General features: G+C 57.6%; 2 protein-coding genes across 2 annotated transcripts in view; one reads left to right on the forward strand and one right to left on the reverse strand.

Annotated features, from left to right (window-relative positions):
• The window catches only part of bcap31 (B cell receptor associated protein 31), a 43,248-nt gene extending 32,704 nt beyond the window's left edge, over window positions 1-10,544 (reverse strand). Inside the window, exons 1-2 of the mRNA XM_041179532.1 lie at window positions 10,391-10,544; window positions 5,420-5,534 (exon numbers count right to left, since the gene is read on the reverse strand). Coding sequence (XP_041035466.1) covers window positions 5,420-5,511 — 92 coding nt within the window. The 5' untranslated portion in view covers window positions 5,512-5,534; window positions 10,391-10,544. The remainder of the gene's footprint in view (window positions 1-5,419; window positions 5,535-10,390) is intronic.
• LOC121272764 (basic proline-rich protein-like) lies at window positions 5,984-9,843 on the forward strand. Its single transcript, XM_041179544.1, has 2 exons — window positions 5,984-6,071; window positions 7,736-9,843. The coding sequence occupies exons 1-2, from the start codon at window positions 5,984-5,986 to the stop codon at window positions 9,841-9,843; spliced, it is 2,196 nt and encodes a 731-aa protein (XP_041035478.1).
• Window positions 10,545-11,885: the final 1,341 nt, after the last annotated feature.

The following is an 11,885-nucleotide window of genomic DNA, read 5'->3' on the forward strand; positions in this document are numbered from 1 at the left end:
GAGGTGACAGAGATAGGGAGGGCTGTAGGGGCTGGAGGGGGTGACAGAGATAGGGAGGGTGGTAGGGGCCGGAGGAGGTTTCAGAAATAGGGAGGGCTGTTGGGGCTGGAGGAGGTGACAGAGATAGGGAGGGTTGTAGGGGCTGGAGGAGGTTTCAGAAATAGGGAGGGCTGTTGGGGCTGGAGGAGGTGACAGAGATAGGGAGGGTTGTAGGGGTTGGAGGAGATTTACAGAGATAGGGCGGGTGGTCAGGGCTGGAGGAGGTTACAGAGATAGGGAGGGGTGTAGGGGCTGGAGGAGGTTACAGAGATAGGGAGGGTTGCAGGGGCTGGAGGAGGTGACAGAGATAGGGAGGGTTGTAGGGGCTGGAGGAGGTTACAGAGATAAGGAGGGTTGTAGGGGCTGGAGGAGGTTACAGAGATAGGGAGGGTTGTAGGGGCTGGAGGAGGTGACAGAGATAGGGAGGGTTGTAGGGGCTGGAGGAGGTTACAGAGATGGGGAGGGTTGTAGGGGCTGGAGACGGTTACAAGGATAGGGAGGGTTGTAGGGGCTGGAGGAGGTTACAGAGATAGGGAGGGTTGTAGGGGCTGGAGGAGGTTACAGAGATAAGGAGGGTTGTAGGGGCTGGAGGAGGTTACAGAGATAGGGAGGGTTGTAGGGGCTGGAGGAGGTGACAGAGATAGGGAGGGTTGTAGGGGCTGGAGGAGGTTACAGAGATGGGGAGGGTTGTAGGGGCTGGAGACGGTTACAAGGATAGGGAGGGGTGTAAGGGGCTGGAGGAGATTTACTGAGATAGGGAGGGTTGTAGGGGCTGGAGGAGGTGACAGAGATAGGGAGGCTTGTAGGGGCTGGAGGAGGTTTCAGAAATAAGGAGGGTTGTAGGGGGCTGGAGGAGGTGACAGAGATAGGGAGGGGTGTGGGGGCTGGAGGAGGTGACAGATAGGGAGGGTTGTAGCTTTTGGAGGAGGTTACAGAGATAGGGAGGGTTGTAGGGGGCTGCAGGAGGTTACAGAGATAGGGGGAGTTGTAGCTTTTGGAGGAGGTTACAGAGATAGGGAGGGTTGTAGCTTCTGGAGGAGGTTAAAGAGATAGGGAGGGTTGTAGCTTTTGGGGGAGGTTACAGAGATAGGGAGGGTTGTAGCGTTTCGAGGAGATTACAGAGATAGGGAGGGATGTAGGGGGCTGCAGGAGGTTACAGAGATAGGGATGGTTGTAGCTTTTGGAGGAGGTTACAGAGATAGGGAGGGTTGTAGCTTTTGGGGGAGGTGACAGAGATAGGAGGGGTGTAGGGGCTGGAGGAGGTGACAGAGATAGGGAGGGTTGCAGGGGCTGGAGGAGATTACAGAGACAGGGAGGGTTGTAGGGGCTGGAGGAGGTTACAGACTTAGGGAGGGTTGTAGCTTCTGGAGGAGGTTACAGAGATAGGGAGGGTTGTAGGGGGCTGGAGGAGGTGTCAGAGATAGGGAGGGTTGTAGGGGCTGGAGGAGGTGACAGAGATAGGGAGGCTTGTAGGGGCTGGAGGAGGTTTCAGAAATAAGGAGGGTTGTAGGGGGCTGGAGGAGGTGACAGAGATAGGGAGGGGTGTGGGGGCTGGAGGAGGTGACAGATAGGGAGGGTTGTAGCTTTTGGAGGAGGTTACAGAGATAGGGAGGGTTGTAGGGGGCTGCAGGAGGTTACAGAGATAGGGGGAGTTGTAGCTTTTGGAGGAGGTTACAGAGATAGGGAGGGTTGTAGCTTCTGGAGGAGGTTAAAGAGATAGGGAGGGTTGTAGCTTTTGGGGGAGGTTACAGAGATAGGGAGGGTTGTAGCGTTTCGAGGAGATTACAGAGATAGGGAGGGATGTAGGGGGCTGCAGGAGGTTACAGAGATAGGGATGGTTGTAGCTTTTGGAGGAGGTTACAGAGATAGGGAGGGTTGTAGCTTTTGGGGGAGGTGACAGAGATAGGAGGGGTGTAGGGGCTGGAGGAGGTGACAGAGATAGGGAGGGTTGCAGGGGCTGGAGGAGATTACAGAGACAGGGAGGGTTGTAGGGGCTGGAGGAGGTTACAGACTTAGGGAGGGTTGTAGCTTCTGGAGGAGGTTACAGAGATAGGGAGGGTTGTGGGGGCTGGAGGAGGTGTCAGAGATAGGGAGGGTTGTAGGGGGCTGGAGGAGGTGAATGAGATAGGGAGGGTTGTAGGGGTTGGAGGAGATTTACAGAGATAGGGCGGGTGGTCAGGGCTGGAGGAGGTTACAGAGATAGGGAGGGTGGTAGGGGCTGAAGGGGGTTTCAGAGATAGGGAGGGTTGCAGCGGCTGGAGGAGGTTTCAGAAATAGGGAGGGCTGTCGGGGCTGGAGGGGGTTTCAAAGATAGGGAGGGTCGCAGGGGCTGAAGGAGGTGACAGAGATAGGGAGGGTTGTAGGAGCTGGAGGAGGTGACAGAGATAGGGAGGGTTGTAGCTTTTGGAGGAGATTACAGAGACAGGGAGAGTTGTAGGGGCTGGAGGAAGTTACAGAGATAGGGAGGGTTGTAGGGGGCTGGAGGAGGTGTCAGAGATAGGGAGGGTTGTAGCTTCTGGAGGAGGTAACAGAGATAGGGAGGGGTGTACGGGGCTGGAGGAGATTACAGAGATAGGGAGGGTTGTAGGTGGCTGGAGGAGGTGTCAGAGATAGGGAGGGTTGTAGGGGGCTGGAGGAGGTGTCAGAGATAGGGAGGGTTGTAGGGGGCTGGAGGAGGTGTCAGAGATAGGGAGGGTTGTAGGGGGCTGGAGGAGGTGTCAGAGATAGGGAGGGTTGTAGGGGGCTGGAGGAGGTGACAGAGATAGGGAGGGTTGTAGGGGGCTGGAGGAGGTGAATGAGATAGGGAGGGTTGTAGGAGATTTACAGAGATAGGGCGGGTGGTCAGGGCTGGAGGAGGTTACAGAGATAGGGAGGGTGGTAGGGGCTGGAGGGGGTTTCAGAGATAGGGAGGGTTGCAGCAGCTGGAGGAGGTGACAGAGATAGGGAGGGTTGTAGGGGCTGGAGGAGGTTTCAGAAATAGGGAGGGCTGTCGGGGCTGGAGGAGGTGACAGAGATAGGGAGGGTTGTAGGGGTTGGAGGAGATTTACAGAGATAGGGCGGGTGGTCAGGGCTGGAGGAGGTTACAGAGATAGGGAGGGGTGTAGGGGCTGGAGGAGGTTTCAGAAATAGGGAGGGCTGTCGGGGCTGGAGGAGGTGACAGAGATAGGGAGGGCTGTAGGGGCTGGAGGGGGTGACAGAGATAGGGAGGGTGGTAGGGGCCGGAGGAGGTTTCAGAAATAGGGAGGGCTGTTGGGGCTGGAGGAGGTGACAGAGATAGGGAGGGTTGTAGGGGCTGGAGGAGGTTTCAGAAATAGGGAGGGCTGTCGGGGCTGGAGGAGGTGACAGAGATAGGGAGGGTTGTAGGGGTTGGAGGAGATTTACAGAGATAGGGCGGGTGGTCAGGGCTGGAGGAGGTTACAGAGATAGGGAGGGGTGTAGGGGCTGGAGGAGGTTTCAGAAATAGGGAGGGCTGTCGGGGCTGGAGGAGGTGACAGAGATAGGGAGGGCTGTAGGGGCTGGAGGGGGTGACAGAGATAGGGAGGGTGGTAGGGGCCGGAGGAGGTTTCAGAAATAGGGAGGGCTGTTGGGGCTGGAGGAGGTGACAGAGATAGGGAGGGTTGTAGGGGCTGGAGGAGGTTTCAGAAATAGGGAGGGCTGTTGGGGCTGGAGGAGGTGACAGAGATAGGGAGGGTTGTAGGGGTTGGAGGAGATTTACAGAGATAGGGCGGGTGGTCAGGGCTGGAGGAGGTTACAGAGATAGGGAGGGGTGTAGGGGCTGGAGGAGGTTACAGAGATAGGGAGGGTTGCAGGGGCTGGAGGAGGTGACAGAGATAGGGAGGGTTGTAGGGGCTGGAGGAGGTTTCAGAAATAGGGAGGGCTGTCGGGGCTGGAGGAAGTGACAGAGATAGGGAGGGCTGTAGGGGCTGGAGGGGGTGACAGAGATAGGGAGGGTGGTAGGGGCCGGAGGAGGTTTCAGAAATAGGGAGGGCTGTTGGGGCTGGAGGAGGTGACAGAGATAGGGAGGGTTGTAGGGGCTGGAGGAGGTTTCAGAAATAGGGAGGGCTGTCAGGGCTGGAGGAGGTGACAGAGATAGGGAGGGTTGTAGGGGTTGGAGGAGGTGACAGAGACAGGGAGGGGTGTAGGGGCTGGAGGAGGTTACAGAGATAGGGTGGGTTGTAGGGGCTGGAGGGTGTGACAGAGATAGGGAGGATTGTAGGGGCCGGAGGAGGTTTCAGAAATAGGGAGGGCTGTCGGGGCTGGAGGAGGTGACAGAGATAGGGAAGGTTGTAGAGGCTGGAGGGGGTTTCAGAGATAGGGAGGGTTGCAGGGGCTGGAGGAGGTGACAGAGATAGGGAGGGTTGTAGGGGCTGGAGGAGGTGACAGAGATAGGGAGGGTTGTAGGGGCTGGAGGAGGTGACAGAGATAGGGAGGGTTGTAGGGGGCTGGAGGAGGTGACAGAGACAGGGAGGGGTGTAGGGGCTGGAGGAGGTAAAGAGATAGGGTGGGTTGTAGGGGCTGGAGGAGGTTACAGAGATAGGGAGGGGTGTAGGGGGCTGGAGGAGGTTACAGAGATAGGGAGGGGTGTAGGGGGCTGGAGGAAGTTACAGAGATAGAGAGGGTTGTAGGGGGCTGGAGGAGGTTACAGAGATAGGGAGGGGTGTAGGGGGCTGGAGGAGGTTACAGAGATAGGGAGGGTTGTAGGGGGCTGGAAGAGGTTACAGAGATAGGGAGGGTTGTCGGGGGCTGGAGGAGGTGACAGAGATAGGGTGTTTAGGGTTACCGCAGGAAGGTGCTAGCATAATTGCCAGCAGAGATTGGATGGGCTGAATAGCCTGTCTGTGCGCTGCCGTCGGTGGAAAGAGGAGGAATCTTACACGAGCAAACCTTCCCTGGATGTGGAGAGTGTCCCATGAGGAGAGATTGAGTGGAGCGGGCCGATATTCCCTAGAATTCGAAGGAGAGGTGATCCCATTGAAACGTATAAAATTCTGAAGGAGTTTGACAGGGTCGATGCCGAGAGGCTGCTTCCCCCATTCCCCCCACCACCACCCCCGCAACCCTGGCCGGAGAGTCCGGAAGACGGGGAGGGGGCCGCAGTTTTGGGCTGAGACGAGGAGGAACTCTTTCGCTCCGAGGATGGTGGATCTTTGTAGTTCCCTTCCCCGGAGGAAGCTCAGTCGTCCAGTATATCAGAGGCGGAGGTCGAGGGGCTTTCGGACTCTGAGGGAGTCGAGGGGTGGGGGGGGAGGGGCGGGGAAAGTGGAGTCGAGGTAGATCAGCCCCGCTGGTATTGAACGGGGGAGCAGGTTTGAGGGGCCAAATGGTCTCCTCCTGCTCCGATTTCTTACTGGTAAAAAGGGAAAAATAAAAGGTGACTCACTGCTTTGCGGACACGAAGGGGATGCACATTAACAGCAATGCAAACACCTCGGCATATAGGAATCCAGCAACGGCCGTCCATTGTAGACTCATGACGAGGCAGAGCGCTCACAAAGCTGTGGGGAGGAGAAACAAAACGTCTTACACGGAGTGTAACTCTGTATCTAACCCCGTGTTGTACCTGTCCTGGGAGTGTTTGATGGGGACAGTGTAGAGAGAGCTTTACTCTGTATCTAACCCCATGCTCTACTGGAGTTTGGAGTGTTTGATGGGGACAGTGTAGAGGGAGCTTTACTCTGTATCTAACCCCGTGCTGTACCTGTCCTGGGAGTGTTTGATAGGGACGGTGTAGAGGGAGATTTACTCTGTATCTAACCCCGTGCTGTACCTGTCCTGGGAGTGTTTGATGGGGACAGTGTAGAGGGAGCTTTACTCTGTATCTAACCCCGTGCTGTACCTGTCCTGGGAGTGTTTGATGGGGACGGTGTAGAGGGAGCTTTACTCTGTATCTAACCCCTTGCTGCACCTGTCTTGGGAGTTTAGAGAGAAGAGGAGGGTGTACGTCATGGAAGGATTTGAACATGAGGATGAGAATTTTAAAATGGATGTACTGCTGGTCTGCGAGCACTGGGTCCGATTTGGGATGCAGGACGGTACAGCTTTCGATGAGCAGAGGTTTTTGGAGGATAGAACGTGGGAGACGGGATAGAGGCCCTTCGGGAAAGTTGAGGTTCCCAACTCACTGCCCCCCAGCTCGAGGAGGTTTGCACAGCAGGGCAGTAGTCAGAGCCGCACCCTGCACTTTCCCTCAACCCCCAACACGGTAAACCCCGCGCTCCCTGTGGCCTCCCTCTGGAAACCCCATGTTCCCCGCGCCCTCCTCCCTGAGGAAACCCCTCCCTCCCTCAGAAGACCCCTTCCTCCCTCCCTGCATGCTCCCCCAGGAAACCCCTACCTCCCTCCCTGCGCCCCACAGCTGAGGAAACCCCCTACCTCCCGCAACGCACACTCCCTCAGGAAACCCCTCGCTCCCAACCCCCCTCCATCAGGAAACGGCTCACTCCAACAAGAAACCACCCACTCCCCGCCCCCTCCCTCAGGAAACCCCTCAATGCCCGCCTGCTTCCTCAGAAAACCCCTTCCTCTGGAAACCCCTCACTCCTTGCCCCTCCGTCAGAATACTCCAAACTTCCCACACCATCCCTCAGAAAACCCTTCAGCCTTCGCATCCCTCCCTCAGGAAACCCCTCACTCACCTCTCCCTCACTCCCACAGGAAACCCCTCACTCCCCTCCCCCAGGGAACACCAATTTCCCCACCCCCTCTGTCAATAAATCCCTCCGTCACACAGGAATCCCCTCACTCCCATGCCCCCCCTCAGGAAACGCCTCACCCCTCGCATCCCCCTCTCAGGAAACCACTCGGTCCCTCCCTGCCCCTCCCTTCAGGAAACCCCTCACTCCCCGCCCTTCCCTCAGAAAACCCATCCACCCCTGCCACCTCCCTCAGGAAACCCCTCAGCCTCTGCATCCCTCCCTCAGAAAACCACTCACTCCCTGCCCCCCCTCAGGAAACCCCTTAGCCCGCCCTCTCCCTCACAAAACTCTTCAGCCACCCCCTCCCTCCCTCAGAAAACCCCTCAGCCCTCTCCTTCCCTCAGAAAACCCCTCATCCTCTCCCCCTCACTCAGAAAACCCCTCATCCTCGGCCCCTCACTCAGAAAACCCCTCACTCCCTCGACATGCCCTCTTGCAGGAAATCCCTCAGTTCCTGCCCCTTCACTCAGAAAACCCCTCGCTCCCCCTCCCTTCTCAGGAAACCACTCCTTCCACGCCCCCTCCCTCAGGGAAGCCATCGCTCCCCGCCCCCTCCCTCAGGGAAGCCCTCCCTCCCCGACCCCTCCGCCGGAAAACCCCTCGCTCCCCGCCCCCAGCCCCCTCCCTCGGAAAGCCCCTCGCTCCCCGCCCCCTCCCTCGGAAAGCCCCTCGCTCCCCGCCCCCTCCCTCGGAAAGCCCCTCGCTCCCCGCCCCCTCCCTCGGAAAGCCCCTCGCTCCCCGCCCCCTCCCTCGGAAAGCCCCTCGCTCCCCACCAACTCCCTCGGAAACCCCTCGCTCCCCGCCCCCTCCCTCAGGAAGCCCCTCGCTCCCCGCCCCCTCCCTCAGGAAGCCCCTCGCTCCCCGCCCCCTCCCTCAGGAAGCCCCTCGCTCCCCGCCCCCTCCCTCAGGAAGCCCCTCGCTCCCCGCCCCCTCCCTCAGGAAGCCCCTCGCTCCCCGCGACCGCCCTCAGGAAACCCCCCGCTCCCCGCGACCGCCCTCAGGAAACCCCCCGCTCCCCGCGACCGCCCTCAGGAAACCCCCCGCTCCCCGCGACCGCCCTCAGGAAACCCCCCGCTCCCCGCGACCGCCCTCAGGAAACCCCCCGCTCCCCGCGACCGCCCTCAGGAAACCCCCCGCTCCCCGCGACCGCCCTCAGGAAACCCCCCGCTCCCCGCGACCGCCCTCAGGAAACCCCCCGCTCCCCGCGACCGCCCTCAGGAAACCCCCCGCTCCCCGCGACCGCCCTCAGGAAACCCCCCGCTCCCCGCGACCGCCCTCAGGAAACCCCCCGCTCCCCGCGACCGCCCTCAGGAAACCCCCCGCTCCCCGCGACCGCCCTCAGGAAACCCCCCGCTCCCCGCGACCGCCCTCAGGAAACCCCCCGCTCCCCGCGACCGCCCTCAGGAAACCCCCCGCTCCCCGCGACCGCCCTCAGGAAACCCCCCGCTCCCCGCGACCGCCCTCAGGAAACCCCCCGCTCCCCGCGACCGCCCTCAGGAAACCCCCCGCTCCCCGCGACCGCCCTCAGGAAACCCCCCGCTCCCCGCGACCGCCCTCAGGAAACCCCCCGCTCCCCGCGACCGCCCTCAGGAAACCCCCCGCTCCCCGCGACCGCCCTCAGGAAACCCCCCGCTCCCCGCGACCGCCCTCAGGAAACCCCCCGCTCCCCGCGACCGCCCTCAGGAAACCCCCCGCTCCCCGCGACCGCCCTCAGGAAACCCCCCGCTCCCCGCGACCGCCCTCAGGAAACCCCCCGCTCCCCGCGACCGCCCTCAGGAAACCCCCCGCTCCCCGCGACCGCCCTCAGGAAACCCCCCGCTCCCCGCGACCGCCCTCAGGAAACCCCCCGCTCCCCGCGACCGCCCTCAGGAAACCCCCCGCTCCCCGCGACCGCCCTCAGGAAACCCCCCGCTCCCCGCGACCGCCCTCAGGAAACCCCCCGCTCCCCGCGACCGCCCTCAGGAAACCCCCCGCTCCCCGCGACCGCCCTCAGGAAACCCCCCGCTCCCCGCGACCGCCCTCAGGAAACCCCCCGCTCCCCGCGACCGCCCTCAGGAAACCCCCCGCTCCCCGCGACCGCCCTCAGGAAACCCCCCGCTCCCCGCGACCGCCCTCAGGAAACCCCCCGCTCCCCGCGACCGCCCTCAGGAAACCCCCCGCTCCCCGCGACCGCCCTCAGGAAACCCCCCGCTCCCCGCGACCGCCCTCAGGAAACCCCCCGCTCCCCGCGACCGCCCTCAGGAAACCCCCCGCTCCCCGCGACCGCCCTCAGGAAACCCCCCGCTCCCCGCGACCGCCCTCAGGAAACCCCCCGCTCCCCGCGACCGCCCTCAGGAAACCCCCCGCTCCCCGCGACCGCCCTCAGGAAACCCCCCGCTCCCCGCGACCGCCCTCAGGAAACCCCCCGCTCCCCGCGACCGCCCTCAGGAAACCCCCCGCTCCCCGCGACCGCCCTCAGGAAACCCCCCGCTCCCCGCGACCGCCCTCAGGAAACCCCCCGCTCCCCGCGACCGCCCTCAGGAAACCCCCCGCTCCCCGCGACCGCCCTCAGGAAACCCCCCGCTCCCCGCGACCGCCCTCAGGAAACCCCCCGCTCCCCGCGACCGCCCTCAGGAAACCCCCCGCTCCCCGCGACCGCCCTCAGGAAACCCCCCGCTCCCCGCGACCGCCCTCAGGAAACCCCCCGCTCCCCGCGACCGCCCTCAGGAAACCCCCCGCTCCCCGCGACCGCCCTCAGGAAACCCCCCGCTCCCCGCGACCGCCCTCAGGAAACCCCCCGCTCCCCGCGACCGCCCTCAGGAAACCCCTCAGCCCCCGCGACCGCCCTCAGGAAACCCCTCACTCCCTGCGACCGCCCTCAGGAAACCCCTCAGCCCCTGCGACCGCCCTCAGGAAACCCCTCAGCCCCTGCGACCGCCCTCAGGAAACCCCTCAGCATCTGCGACCGCCCTCAGGAAACCCCTCAGCCCCACCCCCTGCCTCAGGAAACCCCTCAGCCCCACCCCCTGCCTCAGGAAACCCCTCACTCCCCGTGACTGCCCTCAGGAAACCCCTCAGCCCCCGCGACCGCCCTCAGGAAACCCCTCACTCCCAGCGACCGCCCTCATGAAACCCCTCACTCCCTGCGACCGCCCTCATGAAACCCCTCACTCCCTGCGACCGCCCTCAGGAAACCCCTCAGCCCCGCCCCCTGCCTCAGGAAACCCCTCAGCCCCGCCCCCTCCCTCAGGAAACCCCTCAGCCCCACCCTCTCCCTCAGGAAACCCCTCAGCCCCGCCCTCTCCCTCAGAAAACCCCTCACTCCCTGCAGTCTCACTCAGGAAGCCCCTCACTCCCCTATCCACTCCATCAGGAAGCCCCTCACTCCCCATCCCCCTTCCTAAGGAAACCACTCCCTCCCTCCCCTCATCCTCCATCAGGGAACACCTCGCTCCCTGCCCCCTCCCTAAGGAAACCCCTCCCTCCCTCCCTCCCCGCCCCCCTCCCTCAGGGAACCCCTCCCTCCCACCCTCAGGAAGCCCTTCACTCCCCTATCCCCTCCATCAGGAAACCCCTTACTCCCCTATCCCCTTCCCTGAGGAAACCACTCCCTCCCCTCATCCTTCCTCAATAAGCCCCTCATTCCCCTGCCCCCTCCCTCAGGAAACCCCTCTTACCTGTCCCAGATTGTTCCAGTCTCGGGACGGTGACGATACTTCCTGGCGTGGCTGACCTTTCAACTTTACGTTCCGTCGCAGGAGGAAGTGATGTTGACGCGGCCTAAGCTGGGCTGGAGCCTGGGCCTCGATTTATCTCCAATCCCACCCCCTGAGGGGCTGAGTGAGGTGATCAGCTTTCCCATCAATAGTGTTGATAGAAATAGATTTATTCAACATTATTGTTAATTATTATTATCATTGTTGTAGAATTATATTAATGTGATAATCATTATTGTTAATTATTAATTCTTTTATTCATTATTGATATTTAATATTTTCATTGTTAATTATTAATGAATATTATTATGGTAATTCATTGTTAGCATTAATGTTAGTAACATTATTATTCATTATTAATGTTATCATTACTGCAATTTTCCATTACTATTAATGATTAAGTATTAAGTACTACATTTTCCCATTAGTAATTATTAATATTTGTTAATATTATGTCTAAAATATAATTAATAACGTGGAATTGTAGTGACATTAATAAATAATACTCCTTAATAAGAATGGAAAGCTGTTGAAATTATATTCTTTATAATTAAAAATAATTAATAATGGGCAATTCTAGTAACATTAATAATTAGTACTCAGTAAGAAGGCAGAGAAGTAGAAATGACATTAATTAATAATGGGGAATTAATATTAATAAGAATGGAAAATGGTAGAAATAATGTCATTAATCATTAATAATGGGGAATTGTAGTAACAATAATAATTAACAGCCATTAATAATAATGGAAAACAGTAGAAATAAATTTATTAATAATTAATAAAGGAAATTGCAGTGACATTAATAATATTGGAAATGGTGGAAATAATATTAATGATTTATAAAGGAGACAATATTACTAACAGCAATAATTGTAGAAATTTTAAATAAAAATAGTATTTAATAACAAAGCAACAATAATGAATAACAATATTACTATCATTAATAATGGCAATGTTAATAATTATGTATAATTATTTTATTAATAATAACAACTATACAACAAAAACAATAATTATTATTAATAATATTATTACTAACATTTTCCATTGTCAATTATTATTAATTATTAATATTATAATTCTCCATTAGTCATTAATATTATTAGTAACATTTCCCATTATTAATCATTAATATTCCCACAATTTGCCATTTGTAATTGTTAATTATTAATATTATTTCTAACATTTTCCATTATTATTAAGCATTAATAGCATTACTGCCATTTCCCATTAATATTAATAGTCATGAATTATTAATAATATTACTCCCACTGTTTTCCATTATTATTGATGATTATTAATCATTAATTTTCTATTGTTATTCATGATTAATAGTAAAATTTTTCATTGTTATAATGATTAAAATTACCATTATTGTTATAAATAATATTGCTATTAATAATGAGCTACCATTATGGACTATTATTATTGTTGCTATTAATATCATCATTAT

The sequence above is a fragment of the Carcharodon carcharias genome, chromosome 35 (genome assembly GCF_017639515.1).
Source record: "Carcharodon carcharias isolate sCarCar2 chromosome 35, sCarCar2.pri, whole genome shotgun sequence".
NCBI classification, from domain to species: domain Eukaryota; kingdom Metazoa; phylum Chordata; class Chondrichthyes; order Lamniformes; family Lamnidae; genus Carcharodon; species Carcharodon carcharias.